The sequence below is a fragment of the Corvus moneduloides genome, chromosome 4 (genome assembly GCF_009650955.1).
Source record: "Corvus moneduloides isolate bCorMon1 chromosome 4, bCorMon1.pri, whole genome shotgun sequence".
Taxonomy (NCBI): domain Eukaryota; kingdom Metazoa; phylum Chordata; class Aves; order Passeriformes; family Corvidae; genus Corvus; species Corvus moneduloides.
Genome location: NC_045479.1, coordinates 26,055,530 through 26,074,416, shown reverse-complemented (window position 1 = coordinate 26,074,416; position 18,887 = coordinate 26,055,530). Strand labels below are relative to the sequence as shown.

Here is an 18,887-nt window from a genome sequence, read left to right as displayed (position 1 = left end):
GTGTTGATTTGGCCAAGCAGAACTTGTGGTAAATTAGATGCTTCAGGAGACTGCATACTGAGTATGGCAGGAAAACTGGCTGCCAAGAACTGAAACACATGGCTCGGGCCCCCTATTGTACTTGATCATAATAGAATGCTGACAATATCCTTCCTTCTACCTAATGACTGCAGAAATTGAGTGGGAAACTAAAGAGCAATTATAAACCCTGTTTCTTAAAGGAGTCATGTTGAAAAATGGAATTTCTAGATTAAAATTTTATAAGGAATATAGATTCAAACTCACCATTAATTATATTCATTATAGTCTCACTGTCCTTGGTTGTAAAAATAGTTTGTTTAATATTGAATGCTGGATCTTTCCCACAGGTTTATCTCATAATTTGCATGTAGTGGCTTTCAGTAGTGTATTTTGCTCCTGATCTCTAGAATTAATCCTGAAATTTTGTTGCATAAAAGTGAATATGTTCTCTGACACATTAATATTTGGTTTTGGTAGAACCCTCTGGATACAAGGTCCTACCTAAACAAGGCAAGTTAGTCATAACTGGCATAGTTCTTCTTTTCTTGTGTTTTGTGAAGCACCAGTTGCTCTGCCATTTGTGTAATGGGTGTTTAAAATGCTGTATTTTGTGTTTTCAACAGTTAAATCCTGGGGCTTTCTTCAAGCCTGTGTCATAATTCTTTATATATCTTTTTTTCTGGTATTTCTTATAAACAGAACTGCAGTATTGACTGTATCTTTAACCAGGCCATTGAATATCAGTGTTCAACAGAAAAATTCTATCTATAGCATTTATTTGCAAAAAAAAAAAGTAATTATACACCACCTTTTTCGTGGAATCATAGAATGATTTGGGTTGGAAGGGACCTCTAAAGATCATCTATTCCAACCCTACTGCCATGGGCCAGGATCTCTTTCACAAGATTATGTTGCTCAAAGCCCTGTCCATCCTGACTTTGACACTTAAAATGATGGGGCATTCACAGCCTCTCTGGACAACCAGTTCTAGTGACTCACTGCCCTCATCATAAATTGCTTCCAGTTGTGTTGCAGTGAAACTTCCCACTTGATTCAAGTGCTTAATTTTTTTATTTATTTTTTTGTGTGTAGTGCCTGCTTCCAGTCTTGCTGCTTCTCCAGCAGTTGTCAGTGGACATCCTAAGCTTCAGACTCCAGTGTCCTCCACCAGCTCTTTGACAACAACAGTGCTTCCCACAGCTAACACGGCTACGGTTGTAGGCACTAACCAAGTGCCCACTGGCAGCACTCAGTCAGTGGCTGTCTCATTGCAGTCTTTGCCCGTAATCCTGCATGTACCTGTTGCGGTGTCATCCCAGACTCAGCTCCTGCAAGGCCACACAGGGACTTTGGTCTCTAACCAGCAGTCAGGCAACGTTGAATTTATATCTGTACAAAACTCGTCTACAGTTGGTAGCCTTACCAAAACTACAGTGTCTTTGGCATCAACTAACACGACTAAACCAAATAACATCCCACATGTGCCCAGTCCTGGTATTCAGAGGAACTCTACAGTCAGTGCTGGGTCAATAGGCACAACGTTGGCAGTACAGGCTGTTCCTACTACACATCCTGTTGCCCAGACCACAAGGACTTCTTTGCCCACAGTGGGTACTCCAGGACTTTATAATGCGACCGCCAGTCGAGCGCCCCTACAGATGAAGCTTCCCCTCTCTGCATTTAGTAGTACAGCTCCTACTGAACCACCCACTGTTGCAGCACCCAAGATTGGTAAGTTATGCTTGAATGTTGACACTGGGAAAGGAAGATAGTGGTCAGAGGGAAACACAAAACGGCACTCTGTGGAAAATTGTTTGTTAATGTGTTTTACAGAGATGGTTCTTCTAGGTTACGTTTCTGCTGAAATTTTCAAGATCAAAATCATCTCTATGACAGATCTGTTTCAGATGTTGTAAGCTTTGTTGTATTTGGAATTTGATTTATATAATTCCTAGCATGAAGTCAGAAACGCCTATTCTACCATTAAGAACTTGGTATTTATTTTTAATACAGCCTCTCAGAATAATATGAACTGCCTTTCTAAGCAAAGGCATACTGAAAGTATAATAGTAACTTAATTTTCACAACACTTAAAAATAAACAGAACAGGAGAAAAAAACAACTGAACACTAGTTCCAAAGGACTACACTTACAGTATTTAAATAAAGTCTCTAAATACAATAAATGTTCGAATAACAATATTTAGATTAATTCTTTTAAAATACTTCTTTTCAATGGCCATGCCCTGATGGTTCTCTGCACTTTTGATTTTACATACCTTGAATTTTTTTTTCTAAGAGGTCTTCAAGATTTGTAAGTGAGTTGGAGTTACAGCAAGTTCCTCATTGGCACAATATAATGTTAGAAGGAACTCAAGCAGAGCTTGACATCAGAAGTAGTTTCATTTCATTTTCCTGTATCTACATTACCTGTGCTGAAATATATGCTCCCTAGAGTTAGACATTTATGTTTTGTATTGATTCTTAGCTCTAAAGTAAATGGAAGTGATTTAAGACATCATAAAAAGGGTTGTGACTGATGAGAGACAGTGACAAATGGGAGGACCTATGTGTCCAAAGAATGTCTCATTTTATGCAGTTCCCATAGACTAACTTTATACCCCAGTAGTTTTCCCACCAGAATTAAAACACTGATTTGGGCCAACACTGTTGCGAATAAGCTCTGGTTAAAATGAAAAGGAATGAGAACAGAATTTGGATTTATATATTTACATCAAATATTAAAGCAACTTCTTCTTAAATTGCTAGTTTAATGTTTGGCTGAGCTAATAAAGGTAGTCAGTCTCCCTGTCTCAGTTATGTATTTTGCAGTCTGTTTAACCATCCATTTTTCAGTCAGGTTTTTTTTGTACAAAAATATTTACTAATTTTATTAATTTTCAGTTTAACAGCTTATATTTTTGCATACAGAGGGAGGAGAGGTTGGAGTTATACTTTGTCCTCAGGCAAGGAAATTGTTCATAAAACACTTTTAATACACTGTCAAACTTAGAAGGAAGGGAGCACATTAATCAGACTTGAATACTTGTAATTGAAAATTGGGGCTGAATGTAAAATATGTTATTATTTTGCATACATACTGAATGTTTAGTATCAAATAATTTTGAATATTGCCTTCAAATTTGTCTAGTGGGTAGCAGTAATTAGTACTGATCAGATACTGCAAATGAACAATTTCTTGACCCCTCAGAAAACCAGACAAGCAGGCCACCAACAGATACTTCGGCAAACAAGCGACCTGCTGAGGGAACAACACAGGTAGGCTGTTGATTGTTTCTATATAAAATTCTAAAGTTACAATCCACAGGAGAAAAGTTCTTTACCTTTATTGCTTATAATGAAACAATTTTAGTTTCTTTTGTGTCATCCTTTCTAGTTTCTCTCAGTTTATATTTTTCTTCTTCTGATTCACTCTTATTTGGAGCATGAGCTTCTGATAATTTTTTCAGAAGTTTTCTGATGGGGTTTTTGTAGGTAGACGAGTTGGTAAATCAGGAGCAGACTAAAACTTGTCTGATACAACAGAGCAAGCATACAAAGAAAAGACTCCCCAATCTTTGTCTGAATGGCTTGAACTTAAAGTTACAAATATTTTATAAATTATTGCAGTGCTCTCATTTCCATACTAATTCAGAACTTAAAATTGGAATTCTAATGTTTGGTTGTCATATATCATGGGAGGGGAAAAAAAAAAGGAAAAGAAACCTTCTTCAGGAATAGCTACTTCATAATAAAGGATAACTTGCAGTACTTCTGGATTCCTTGTCTAAAATTTGTTGAACTTGCTTTGAAATTTCAAGTCTGAAATTAAGCTATTTAAAATTCTTCATAAATAATTTTCTTTCTGTTTACAGATGTTTCACAAAGCACCTCATACTTAACTATTGCTCTTAACCAGAAGTCATTTTATTAAGGGGAATAAAATTAATTTCTTCCAGCCAACATTTCCAAATTCATTAGTGTCTCAAGGTACAGTTAATCTAAACTGTATTTCAAAGCAAGAAGAAATATACTGGACAATATTCTGGTTTTCACCTGTTGAAAGTAGTCTGGCAAAGGTAGCCAGTATTTTAGAGTATAAACTGTGCCTCACTCTTACCTTTCTATTAAGGCATTTCAAAAAGAAAAGTTGTTTGGAACCTCATTTTTCAAAGATACCTGTGGATTATAGCTATTAAAACTCTTGTCAGTACTTAATATGTAGGAAATCCAGTGCCATAATGGATGACAGTAGTACAGTTTTAAGATTTAATTTTCAGTATAAGATGCATATTCTGGAATTTTTCTTCAGTTAGAGCCTGAAACCTGGAAAAAATTTGGAAAGACAGATTGTGTATGATAGTGGTATTTAGCAGTGGAAGGTGAACTAGGAGGAGGGAAATAAAAGGCATAGGTTGTTTTCTGGTTTTCAGTCTTCTGTTGTGTAGTGTATGTTCCAGGTTTGCTTTCCGTGAAATCAGTTAAAGCATGTGTAATGTCATGGTTAGAAAAGAAGGACCTGATGCATTTTAATTGGCTAGTGAGGTATGGAATTGACTTGCCATTCATTTGAAGAATCCAGTTAATGCCACCTGCTTTTTCTTACGTAAAATCCAAAATATTGTATATTACTCCACACTTCGCAGCTCTCAGATCAAAAAGTAGTTCGCTGTGTGCCGTATACCTGTGGCATGTTTGATGGTACAACTTTGATCAATTGTTTCAAAAAGCAGTTGAAACAGGAAGAGACTTCATCAGAAAATAAAGAAGCAGTAGAAGCAGCACAGACGAATTTTAACTTCCCTGAGGATGTCCTCTTTGGATTGGAGGAAGAGGAAGAGGATGCTAAGAGCATCAAAAACACCCACAAGCAGACTGGCTGGGCAGCTAACCTGTTAAAACAGTGGCTGGCCAAAAATGGCAAGGATCCTAGCTTTGAATTGGTTCCAGTAAGTGAACTCAATGATATCTTAAGAGATTTTTATTACACTATAAGAAATCACGATGGAAATACCTACAGCGTGGCAAGCTACAAGTCAATGCGTGCTGGCTTAAACCGGCATCTCAAAATGCCACCTTATAATCGTCAGATTTGCTTAATGAAGGACAAAGAGTTTGCGAGTGCAAACATGGTGTTTGTGAGCGTGCTGAAGATGCTGCGCATGCAGGGGAAGGATGAGACTCACCACCATCCTCCTATAGCTGCGGAGGACTTGCGTAAGATTAAGCAATCTGGTGTGCTGGGTTTGCACAGTCCACTGGCACTCGTCAACAAGGTGTGGTTTGATTTGCAGTTGCATTTTGCCAAGCGAGGGAGGGAGATTCTAAGAGATCTGGCTCCAGATGCATTTGTTGTTGAGAAGGACAAGAATGGGCGTCGATATGCTATGTTCAGGTATCCTGGCAAAGGAAAAAATGGCGAAGATCCTCATAAAATGGGTAAAATGTATGATATGCCTGGGGACCCAAACTGTCCTGTTTTTTCCTTGGAACTTTATTTGTCCAAGTTGCCTCCAGAGCCCCCTGCCTTTTACCTGCACCCTCTAAAGCTAACATCAGAGCAAATGCAAGAACAGCCTGTCTGGTACAAAAGAGAACCGATGGGTGTGAACTACCTGGGCACCATGATGCCCAGGATAAGTGTGGCAGCCAGGCTCTCTCAGCGGTACACCAATCATTCTCTCCGAACTACCACCATCCAGCTACTGTGTGAAGCAGGACTGGGGCCTAGAGAAATAATGACAGTGACAGGCCATCGCTCTGAGTCTGCTATTAGACACTACTGGGGATCTGCAGAGGTTCACTACAGGGCCTGGTCAGATATAATGGGAAATAATGCCCCCAGTTATCGATATAGCAAGATCCCAAATGAAGTGATAAAAGAATCAGTATCTGGCGCATCCACCTCTTCTGTGAAACATGTTGTTCTAGAACAAAACAAAATTTTATTCCCTGCAAAATCTGTGGTGCCACCTGGCACTAACTCTGTGGCTTTAGTCCCTGAGGGACACCCAGCTCTGAATTGCAGAAGCCCCATCCTGTTGAACCACAGTTCTTCCAAGGTGTTTCTCCCCAAGAGCATGACTGGTGGGAATCTAACTGCCGGTCCCCTTCAAGGCTGTTGTAACAAACCTGTCTTTATAAAGCGTGTGATAAAGCAAGAACCAATGACTTGATGCTTCTGTAATAGAATCGATTTCAGATGAATTGTTAAAATGGAAAAATTATCAGATTTGGTTTTTTACTTGGTCTACTAAGGAAATTTCTTATGGTCTAGTTCAGCAAGAAGTATCCTGTTTGCACTCAAGATGTGAGCTATGGAGCAGAAACTTAAACAGAGCAGGGCTTGGAGTTTGTATGACTTTTTGTGGCAGCTGGGACTCTTTCAAGTGGCTGAGCAGAGCTATTTAAAAAACATTAAAGGGAGATACTGATTTCCACTTAGCTGAAGATATGCTTTCTTCACTAAGAGTGTGGCTTTTCTATTTTGTGAAGAGTGTTATTTATCATACCATTTTGTGCCTGCTGGCACTAATGTAGCATCTTAAAAATCAAATACTTGATTACTGAAGAGCACCAAGAAAGTAGAAGTTGAATGAAAATAGACACAGATGCACTACAAATATATACATACGTGTGAAAACACCTGGATTTGCTTAACCACTGTCACTCTCTGTTCAAATTATCAGACCTACCAAAGGACTGTGCCTTTATTTTATTTTTTTTAAAACATTCTTCTAAATTGATTTTCTCTGTGAGCTGCAGATTTGCAATGCAGGTCTTTTCCTATTTAATATTTTTGGCTTAGGATTCCAGTCATTCTGTTCTCCAAAGGCATTATTAATATGTGTGGTATTAAAATTGGGATCTCTCTGGTTGTGCATGAAATGGGGAGAACATTCTCAAAAGAGCTGAAAACAATTTCTTGCTTAAATGCCAGGTAATTAGAGTTTGAGTGTTGTCTCTGTGCCTAACTTGTGAGAGGCTTTTTTGTATTTCCTCTCACCAATCCCTTCACTGCATTTCACATCATCTTTGCGCTCTAGTCTTTGTCAGTGTAATATAAGTACATCCTGTTCTGCCCCACTGAATGCTGTCCAAATAATATTTTTGATTTTATCTTCTTCAGATTAGTAAACTGATCCTGTCATTATCTTTTCCATAGATTTTTACATGTTAGGAATTCTCAGGATAGTGGATGTGAATAATAATTTTCATCATAGATTCTGACAAGAGATCGTCCTGTAAATAAAAATAGAATACTGGTTATAGAATCACAAATTATGGTAGGCCCACTTTGGAAGAAGAAACAGTGTAGCGTTTACAACTGTTTTCCATTATATTAACTGAGTGAAACAGACATTGCTTTGTCCTTTTCAAATGTGTGCACACATGCACTACATATTCATGGCTTATCACACAAAGGACTTCACTTGAAGTGTTGGTTTTGCTCAACAATGGACAAAATAGAGAAAAATCCCAGCAGAAATGACAAATTGACCATGATAAACTCTTAATTCTGTGGAGAACTTCCTTGCAGGGATAGGCTTTCAAATACTGAATGAGATTTATCACTCTGTTATAGTGTATACTCTATGTAGACACTGCTATAGTCTGTACAGAGGACTTGATGCCTGAAATGTTGGAGTTTTCATCTTTGCTTATAAGATTTACCTTTGCGGCTTTGTGTAGGTTATTCATACTTACTGCATCAATTTTCCAAAGTGTAAGACCAACACAGTGCTCCATTTTTTAATGGAACACGTTTGAAAGGTTTTAAAAGTTCTGTAGTGATCTTAAATTTACCTATGATTGAGATAGTTGATCTGATGTAATTGTTAATATAAAAATTACTTCTGCACAGTCCTACTTCCTTAGTAGGAGCATTAATTTATGATATCAATGACTAGAGGAAAGAAAGCATGGATCATCTTGTCAAGCCTAAAGTAAATCAATTAGAGATGGTAGAGAAAGTGATCCTTTCTAACAGCTAGAAGAAAAAGTAGAAAAACAAAGGGCAAACAGTTCTCAAATTATAGAAGAACTGTGCACTAACTTATTCTAGGATATTTTAGGGTAACACAGATTTCCAAATTTTTGGGATTCATAGAATTCGTCAGTCAGCAAAACCAAATTTAATCCAAACTTTCACCAGGATGGGTATGTATTACTATTGCCCCCCAAAAAATGTTTCCATCTTTGTCTTAGGTAGTTGCTTCTTCCAGCATACTGGCATTGAACATTTATCCTCCAGAAACAAGAAAAGTAGGTTGCCAGGAGATGATTCTGTGTTCCCTCTTGCTGCATACCGTGATCATACTGACCACACGCCCTGCTCTGGTTCTAACTGCATCTGGGTGACTTAGTGCAACAGCAAATTGCTGGTGGCTTCCTTCTTCAACATAAATCTAGTTGGTGATTAAAACAGGAAGAGGGACTCTCTTGGCCAGTTTTGGCATGTCTCTAATTCTTTTTGATTATCATTTGGCTTCTAACTTGACTTCCATTCTGTTGGCTTACAATTGGGTATTTCTGGATTCTCATTTGTTAAATTCTAATTCTGTTGGCACCAACTATACGGCGTCCTCTTACTACCTTCACTTTGAACCTGATTCTTCAGAACTACTGCCTGCAGTATAACTACTATACTGTAGTATAGTAGGTTTTGTATGGGAGAAGTTTTTTTAAATTAGAAAGTATTCCTCGTTTGGGCTGGAAGTATTGTTGCTTCACAAGACCCGGGATCATTGTTTACTAAGCTTTCTGGTAAAATTTGGATTAATTCTAGTTAGTAGAACATCTTTCTAACCTTCCAGAACTGAAAAATCTTTCTCCTGTTTCCCCTCCCACCTAAAGTGTTAAATGAATCTTTCCTACATGTATTTTATGTCTAGAAAAAACTGAAGTAAACCAAATGCATATTTTGCAGCTTTTGTATACTCAGTTTTGGCTGTGAGTACAGTAATGTGGGGAGCAAGGGGTAAAGTTTCTAGTCAGTGCTGTTCATGGCAGTACAAGTTATGCTGTGTGAACATAATGAATTCTATCAAAATGGACATGAATTGTACTCCTCAGTTGCAGTATCAGCAGAGAACCTCAAACAGCAGAATAACAGAGTTTCTTGGGTTTTTTCCCATTATTTTTCTGCTATAAGCGAACCTGGTTGGTGAACCAACAGGTTAAGAATAGTTTGTTTAAACTTAGATTTAGACTTTGGCTGCAAATTTAATGCAAAATTGTCAATCATCATTTAAAATTCACTTTAAGAATCTGAATTTAACATATATTCTTTGATAGAAGTTTATCATCTGTGACTCTTGAATTTTCTAATTAGATCTTGTCCTAAAATAAGACTGTTTCATTTCAGTTGCAAAAAAATCCGTAAAAAGCAAAACCAACCAACCAGCCAATAATCCCTCACCAGAAAAAACCCAAACCAAAACAAAAAACCCAGCACAAACAAAAAACAGCACTTAGTCTATGTCAACTAAATTAATACTGGCCGCTATGTTATTGATTAAATTCCATTTCTTTTGATGGAGGTGACCCTGAAAACAGTAGAGAATGACTGGTTCCTTACATAATACTTCCATAAATTTAGTTTTACATCTCATTTTCATAATTCAGCTTTTGTACTAGTGTTGTGAATCTAGAACTTGTTTTCTCGGTGTTTTCCTGTTAAGTTTGGAAATCTCAGCTGTTACTTTAAGGGCAACTCTAACTACTTTTTGTTTTTATGAACTTAGCATGGTATCTTAAAGTATGTTAAATTTTCTTTGCTATATGCACCTTCTCTGTACCATGTGAAGAGCTCCACTGTACATAGTGTCAAATACCTGAAGGCATTGGAAGGATGCTTTGAAATTGAATTTGTTCTTGGGTTTGTTGTGGTTTTAGTCTAATACCTCTGGTTATCCTGAACTGTACAGCTTCTCAGTAGTTGCTGTTTAGGTCAGCATAGTCAAAGTTTTCAGTATGCAGTTTGGACATGCGATTTTGCTGTATGACTGTTTCTTGTTTTTCAGCCTTTCTCTCTTGCTTCTTGCTCCAAAAGGAGTGGCTGCAGGGATGTGGGAGGGGGCATCTTACTACTTCTGTTAGTCTTTCATCTTCAGCTTTTTTCTGCATACACAGAAATTTAAGGGTTGTTATTTGGTCCCAGTCATTTTACCAATGGCCGTTCCAGTGCCTCGGGTCCTTGAGTTGCATTTGAAGACATGACAAGCACTTTTAATGTATTGGGGTAAATATTATTGTTACAGAGGCAAAGGCATTTTTAATTATATAGCAAATCTTTACAATGGTTTTAAAGTATTTTAGTATGTATCCCAGTTATAGATACAGGAGTTATATATAATATATAATATATAAATATAGCTATGGTATACTGAGAGAATCTATGAAAGCAGTTTTATTATATTGTAACATAAAGTAACAGGGAACAAATCTGAACAGGATTTGATGTGTTCAAAATGTCTGGCATAAGTCAATGGTCAAGAATGTTTGCATTATATTTATCAAAACACCAGGTCAGGTGAATAGTCTTTTGTTTCTTGTTCCCTGCTTCATGTGCATCTTATCCTCTTAAGGAGTAAATATCTTTTTCTGTCTAAATTTCATCTGTGCATTTCACTTTACAGCTACTATTAGTTTATTAAATAAAAGTCCACCAGTGTCCTATCCATTTCCCATTGCTTCTGACATACCTTGATTTGTTTGGTTGAACTACAGTTTAATTTATTTTGCTGACTATTGGAAATTCATCTGGTACAACATTAATAAAGTACATTTATAACTCCTATCTCTTTACTCTGCAATGTGTAACAAACTTTGTGAGTGTCTCTTGGGAAATAATGTGAGCAAAATGGATATGTCAGCTTACAATTTATAATCAGCTATTAATTCTATGTTGTTGAAGCATTATTGATGAATATGTTTCCTTGAATTTCATGGTTTTGTCACTGAAAATAAACATATATAGTTATATATGTAAAATGGGCTGCTTGGCTTTTGTCTATGACCTTGGGGTTATGTTCACGCTGTTTAAAATGCCACTAGCTCTCGTCTGTTAGATAGAACCTTTGCCCAACACTAATTAGAAATCTGAATTATAAAGTTGTTAGCAGGGCATCAGGTAGCTGAATTGGATGGCTGTTCTAAGAAACACAGTTAAAGTGAATCCCTTATTGTGTGGCTTTTAAAGTGATTTGTCTTTCCCTGTGACTTACCTGCGTTACTTAAACCACCCCCAGCTACTGAGAGCAGCTTTAAATGGGTAAATATACTTGTGTATTGTAGGCCCAAATTTGTCATTTGGGGCCAAGAATTTTGGAGGAGATATTAAAACAATCTAATTGATTATGCCATTACTCCAGGCATGGAGCTTTAAAAAGCTGTGGTAAACTAATCTGAAAAGTATTATAAATATATTTACTTTTCAATAAGATGGTCTTCCACCATCCAAGACAGCCATCCCACGTGATACTGTTGGGAAACTGTCAGTGAGTTTTGGGGAAATAAGGTACATGTTTCGCCTTCAAAGAGTAAGAACCAGTAAAGAGATGTGTGTGTGTGTGCACGTATGTTTGTGTTTATTGTGTTTATTATATACCCTTTTAACTGGCTGATAAAGGAAAAAGAGAATCACAGATGCAGAAAAATACTTTTAGCATTGTGTGAAGTGTTTCTTTGTAACTTCTAATTGGGACTAGGATTACTAGCATCTAAAACCAGCTATGCTGGCAACCAATCTCTTATTTGTGTTCTTGTTAATAGGGGTAGCCAGACCATCATCTGCTCTTTGCACCAAAGAAGTGAGAGGGTATATAACACTTAGGGGTTACTATAACTGGTTATTCACTTTTTCCGTGCTTACATTGTTCTTGTTCTGTAGGAAGTGTTGCACAGTACCAGTTAAGGGTAAGGGGAATGTAGCAATCTTGTGAATGCAACACATAAAATGTCTGTTAAAAGAGTTTTTTAGTATTATGCAAATATGCAACCACACACTATCAAAACATGTATTGCAGCACTGTGAAATTTTGTGTAAACTTTGATCATGGTAAGCTGCTTCCTTTATTGCGTTATCGTTTTCCTTTTTACCTTGATAAGAGACGACAAATATATTTGGTACGTGGTTGAGTAGATTTTCATGACATCTTTGCAAGGCTGGAATAATTATTTCAGTTTTGTGGGAGTTACTGCATTAGAAAAAACAACGGTTGAGAATGATAAATCTGACCCTGAAGTAGTCTGTGACTGTAATATGCTCAGAAATGTATAAAAAAAATAATTTTCACAATTGCTTAAACTGTGCTTGCAATCTGTAGTTTTGTATATGGATGACTAAAAATGAAATATTGACTTTATAATTACGCATACAAACACAGTTTTACCACCCTCTCTATGCACATCCCATTCCCGAGACATATTTTTAACATCACCCCCCATAATTTAAGATTGATTTTGCTATTATATAACGCCTTGGTGCATCATGTGTTATTGTGGTGGTATGATGCTTCATGAATTGTCTGGTTTACAACTTCCAGATTTTTTTCTAGTTTGGTCTTTTTTTCTAGTAGAAACTTAATAAAATTGTCTCCACTGTGTCAGTGTGCCACACATAGTCTTCAGAAATTTTATTTACTACCCTGAAATACATTTATTTTGCAATTTATTTTTTCATTGTTGCATTTTTTCCCCTTAATTTTTCACTTTTACATACTGAAATGTTCCTTTATGAAAAGCAGGTGGCATTACAATCAATAACCTTGTTACCTCTTTGTGATGAACTGAACTGTGGCGTTATATAATACCAAAACTTTTAAAATCGTATCTATCATATGTGAATAGAGAAGTGAATATTCAGAACTTTCTTCAAAAATACCAACTTGCAGCTTTTGGTTTTTCATCTGGTACAATACACGTGCATGTTGTTGAGCTGTTCAGTTTGAGCTTTAGAGGTTTCTTTCCCAGTTTTTTACAGTAGTTTGCCATTGGTGTATATGTGCTGTGGTGTTTTAACTTTTTCTCTGTTAAATTTCACAGTTGCAGTTACGGTGGGAGATAACTTCTTTTCTCAATATCATGTCTACCATATGTGCTTTCGCCCTTAAATTGTCTCCTTCCTTACATTTGTTTTCCTTGTGGTATTGGAGTAGAAAAAATTGTGGAGATAAGTGTCTGTAAAAAAGCTTTTTCTTTCTTTTCAAAATTGCAAATGACAAATCAACCTAATTTGTAGCAGTAATGATCTGAAAAAGTTGCTGGCTAGCAAAGCTAAGGTGATATTCTTTCTCCCACTCCAGTATTTTACAACAGTGCGAAGCAGTCTCTGCGAGTGGAAAAACAGTGTAGTGGTAGTAGCCTGTCTGAGTGTCCACACTTTCGTAGAGGCAGATGAGGAAACTGCTTCAGAATCACTTGAACACCAGAACCAGCCCTTCATTTTATTGTGAGGCTGATGCCCTTCTGATTCCCCCTCATTAATATACGGTTTGCTAGTGTGTAGATTAATTATTTGATAGTACAGTCAATGGCATAGGGGATATTATGACAGTCTTCCAAAAGAAGGAAAAAAGTTCTTAATTATAAAAAATTGACATTGGTTTTATTGCAAATCTTAATTGCGACTTCAGGTTCAGGTGACCCTGTATTTATCCATTTTTAACACGTTCCATGATTTTTATTACCTCTAAGAACCCCTTTTCTATTATACTTACTGTTTAAATTTCTGTAATATCCATATGACACCGGTTTTAGAAAGTCAATGTGCAATTATTTTCTTTATCAAGGAAAACTGTATTATTGCTGCTTTTTCCTAGCAATTATCCCCATAAGTATATCTTATATGTCAGTCCATCTATTTCTCAGTACTTTCTTCAATGCTTAAAAAGACTTTAGTGGCTGGGATTGGAAGAAAGCAGATGTTATGTATGCAGTGGAAAATGCATGAAATTGTGAGCATAGGTAATTTTTACTGATTCTTTGTAGAAAACCCTGAAGTGTAATAACTGAAATATGAATAGCAATTTTATATAATTAGTTAATACAAAGTCTTGTTTCTAGTAGTTTTCATGGTCAAGAAATCTGAAAATGTTAGTTTTAAGCAAAAGTTTTGCAGTTAGTAGACACTTAGAAATACCAATTTCTAATGTGAAGCGGTAAAAAATGCACAAACTTGAATAGTTGCATTCATTTTATGCATACTTTCCATTGTTTTAACTTCCATATGCACTATAAAGCAGTTTCCATGTAACTGATGAAGAGGAATTTAGAAGAGGTTATGACGTTTATTTCAGGACTTGGCAGGTTACACTCAGATACTTGAAAGAGATAAGTGTTTATGTTTTCAGTTTTGCCCTCTCTTCTAGGGTCTTTCAGTTGCTGCTTTCACAAGTTCTGTGCTTGCCATTAAAATACTTTTCCTTCACACTTGCCAAGTGAGCTGCTTGCCTGGGGCATCTTGCACACAAACAGATCATTTCATGTTGGTAATTGCAGTAGGTGTGGACATGACTTTGCAGACTAAAGCAGCTGGGGCAGAGGGGCTGCAATTTGACAAGATTTTCTTAAAAGAGCACACTTTTCAAAACAGATTGTAAGTGTGAAGGGCCTTCTCCTTGGTGGGCTGTTTCAGGAAAAATGCACAACACTGAGAATAGCGAAGTAACTTTGCAGTACACTTAACTCATCCTTCCATACTTGCGGTGGTGCATGCTCAGATGCTGCATGGCTTGTTATTTTCTTTTCCCTTGCTATGTTTTTTCCTCCTCCTGCTTCTTTTTTTCATCTTTGTTTCTGCTCTTAGTTATACCTTGTGTCCTCACCCCCCACTTAGCCTTGTGTTTTGCCTTTTTCCTGCAAGTTGTGCGCCTTGTGTTGGGCTGGTCTGTGTTAGACTTCAGTATGAAGTATTCAGTTACAGGACATACTGCTTTTATGCAAAACATCTTAATTGCAAATTGAAGTTCACCTACCAGCTGAAGACTAAAGATGTGGTTATATTAAAACTGGGAAGTCAAGAAAAGATGAAGTCTTGTATTTTTCTCACTTTTTTGGTAAAGATTTTTTCACATATATATTTAAAACTGGCATTTTAAAGTGGGATTTGTTAGGCTGAATTTTTAATTCAATTTTTAATTCACTTTTCTCCTTCCATTGTTTTATGTTAAGATTTTTACACTGCCATGTAAAAAGAGAGAGATATTTAAACTAAGGCAACTCAGACACAATTGTGGTTAACTGGATGGTTCAGCCCATGATGTTGCTACTTCCAGGCTATACAAACTTTACTCACCTGCTATGGATAAAACAGATCCAAAATGGCAATATGAATGACAGTATTTTGGAGGATTTCTACTTACTTGGAATTTAAAGGCACATACATTAAGATACATGAGCTGTAAAGGGATGGAAAAGGGGGTTTGGTAGCTTACATTTCTTTTAAATCTCAATGTAAACCTTTTTCTGCTAGATTACTTGAAATTGCCCAGATGCTGTTGTAAACAATCAGTTTTAAGTGCAGCTTCTGTTTGGTATGGAGACAGGTGCTCTGGTTATGACAAATGGTAACAGGTTGGCTTAGGGGGTTGTGATTTTGTGTGCTTTTGTTGGGTTTGGTTTTGTGTTTGTTATTTGTAAGTGTGACATTTTAAATATATACAGATCACTTTATATTGCTGTGATTGTTTTGTTTCTGTTTCAGCTTATTTGTATTCTAAGGTGTGTGAATCCTTTGTTACTAAGACTTGCTAGGCAATATGTGAACTAAAACATCAGGCATATGTTTAGGGGTCTTGTTAATGGTTTTAAATATTTTACTAATGTGGCTGTACTGATAGAAAGGTGTTAAGATGGCATCATCTTGTTCTTCTGCAGAGATCAGCTGAAGCAGTTTCATGTTGTTGGCTTCCTGTGTTTGGAGATAGCTAAAAAGTGATAGCAGACCAGAGTGCTTTGACTACACTTTTCTGCTTTACCAGTGTCTACCCAAATGCTTGCTGAAATCTAATCCTAGGAGCTGAAAGACCTTGTTCTCTTGTTTCTGTTTTTGACACAAATGGAAGTGTTGTTCGTACATGACCGAAAGTCCAATGCCAGGCTCCCCCTTTACTTCATCAGGGCTGCAAGTGTTCTGAAGCTGGGTTCTAATTTTGCTCAGAGCAGCACATCTGAATCTCCATTTCTAATGTGTAACATGGCAGTCTTCTCCAAAGAATCCGATTCCCTCCTTTTTAAGGAAGAAAAGAGCAGTTGTTTCTCTGTAGTCTTTCCTCAAACGTAGTGCTGTTGTAAACTAGAGTTTTCACAAGTCCTTGTACTACAAAAATTTCCCTGAGAGAATTTCTGGGTAAAATAGTCACGATACTAAAAGGGGGTGGTTTTGTTTTCTTGTTTGGTTCAGCACAGGGTTTTCTGAAAACACTTTATTACTTGCATTTCAGAGAGATGATGCCGTGTGGTTAAATTTGTAGGTCTTAACCATTCTTGTGGTATCAGTACTGCAAAAACATCTGGGATAAGGTGATAAAGTTGCTCTCTTAGATCATGGAGATGCTTAATTTTACCATGGGAAAGTAGTGTGGACCAATCTTCTAACACCTGATTGCCAGTTCTTTCTGAATTTCCTTTTCATTCCTGAATTTGAGATATCTACAAGTATCTGAAAACTGTGTGTGCCAACACTACAAAATACAGAAATGGATACTTCTCCTCCTTTTGAGTGTAGGTGGATGCTGCAAATAGTCAAAATCCTGACTGTTATGACAGGCATAATGAGCAGTCTGTTTTGTGTGGTGATACTCTGCCTATACCATGCTCCCCTAGGTAGGAAACACAATGTTCAGCTTTTTTGTTTTTTCAAATTTCCTTAAGATTTTCCTGTACCCCTGAATTTCATTTGAGGGAAATGCACAGTTGGTGAAGTAGGGGAATCTATCTAGTTGGGGAGGCTAGGGATACAGGACTTCATGGTGTGCTGTGTATTGAGTACAGTATCTGCTTGGAGTAGCTGGAATGTGTGTCCCAGAACCAGGACTGGGGGTGTACCACAGAGCTCTGCTTAAAGGCTTCCCTGCAGATCTGTAGCTCCTAGGATGGGCTGCAGGAAGAGCCTAACTACTTCTGGATAGCTCCTGTTGAGGAGGTTGCTATCCAGGCTAATTTAGTAAAAAGCCTTGAATAGTGTGGTCGGCTAAGAGGTCTTTCTTCCTGAGGATTGCATGTATGAGACCTTGTTGGCTGAGCTGATTTAATAGTTGCCTGTTTAACTAACTCAAGATTTGGCCTTCCAGACACACCAAAATAAAGAAATGCGTGCCATGACACTTGCTGACATGGAAATTCAGAGAACTTTCTCAAGTGGCACAGTCAAGTAGGGCTTCAAAACAGTTAGCTGTCATACAGAGTATTTTTCTAAGGATTTTGATTCCCTTGCAGAGGAAGAATTGAAAGGAAATTACTTCTGACTAATCTCTTTTTTAGTGATAAGAAATCAGTAGCTTGGTGTTAGTTTTTTTTTTCTTTCTCCAGTTCCTTATAGATCTCCCTCTCCATTTTTCAATCTGCTTTCTCCTGGCAGAGAGAGCCGTGGTTCAAAATACACATTGTTGGCTGGGAAGATCATCAAGTTGGAATGAAATGCCTCTTGACTTTATGCTAATCAGTTTATCATTGATTATTTTAATGTGCCTTTTTCTTAAGCTTCAAGTGGTTAAATCAGCTCATCATACTAAGAAACCGGTAGCTAGAAAGTATTTTAAATAGCAATCACTCAACAGAAGAATTCCATGGTTAGTAATTCTGAAATACGTTTTTCTGTGTATAGGAAAGATGAGTCCCTGTAGAGCTCTGTTCTATCACCTGTGAACATAAGTAGTTAGATATTTCTTACTCAAATCTTGTATTGTATTTTATTAGCAGCATTTCATCAGTGGCAGCATCAGAACTTAAGGCAAAAAGAAGCCAGGTTGTAATAATGCATAGTAAAGAGAACTGTCATGCCAGGCACTCCAGATTCAGTGAGTGATAATTCAGGCAGCTTCTGCTTGCATTTACTAATCGTACAATACCTCTTTTTGCTTCTCCTCAGAGCCTTGCCTGTGTAAGAATTGCTTTTCAGACTTCCTTAAAGGCTTCGTTTTGCCCAAATGAAAGGTCACAGAGCAGATAATCTCAGTGTTTAGGCTTTGTGCATCTGTCACCATCTGACTGCACAGAAAAATCTCTAATATTCTTAGGGACCACGTCAGCATTAGTACAGACTATGTGGGTCTGATAACTTACGCTTTTTTCCATGTTAATTGCTCAGAGATTTTTGATAATTACAGTGTTTTTGTAACTCTTTGTGTTAAGGAAACTTGTTGACTCTAATTCATAAATCAGTAGCAGTTCAGTCCAACAATAAGTGATAATCTCTTCCACAAAACAACAACAAGAAGAAAATACCACAACTAAATTTTGTAGCAAGTTTAAGGAAGTAGAAACTGATATAATCACGATTTTTTTCTAGAAAGTATATTTAAAACCACAGAAATATGTAAGACCTCTCCCATATTATTTTCATCACCTAAGGGAAAATGTTGATAATCCCCACAGTCTGACCAGCCAAGGGACAGCAGTTGATCTAGAAGATAAATGTTGTTTGGTGGTCTCCTAGGGCTTTTTGTTAAAACATTTAACCTCTGCAATAGCTTAGAAGATCCCTTTATGCTCTCTAAAGGGATGGTTAAAAATAGATTTGTATGTAGAATAATAGAATGCTAAAATTTGTCATAATGGGTGAGAATACAGTAATGAAATTACTGGATACAATTGGAGTTTTCTGATGGCTTTTGGTATGTTTTGTAAGCATAGAAGTTCCAGCTT

At 37.0% G+C, this 18,887-nt stretch overlaps 1 protein-coding gene across 10 annotated transcripts in view; it reads left to right on the top strand.

Annotated features, from left to right (window-relative positions):
- ATF7IP (activating transcription factor 7 interacting protein) overlaps positions 1-18,887 on the top strand; it is an 88,587-nt gene that overhangs the window by 53,109 nt on the left and 16,591 nt on the right. For 7 of the 10 annotated variants that reach the window (XM_032107041.1, XM_032107045.1, XM_032107040.1 and 4 more), the window contains 3 exons: positions 1,114-1,752; positions 3,232-3,299; positions 4,751-18,002. In XM_032107041.1, the coding sequence (XP_031962932.1) occupies positions 1,114-1,752; positions 3,232-3,299; positions 4,751-6,196 (2,153 nt within the window). In that variant the 3' untranslated portion in view covers positions 6,197-18,002. Of the gene's footprint in view, positions 1-1,113; positions 1,753-3,231; positions 3,300-4,750; positions 18,003-18,887 lie in introns of those variants that run through there. The other 3 variants (XM_032107048.1, XM_032107049.1, XM_032107047.1) reach the window with 2 other exon arrangements.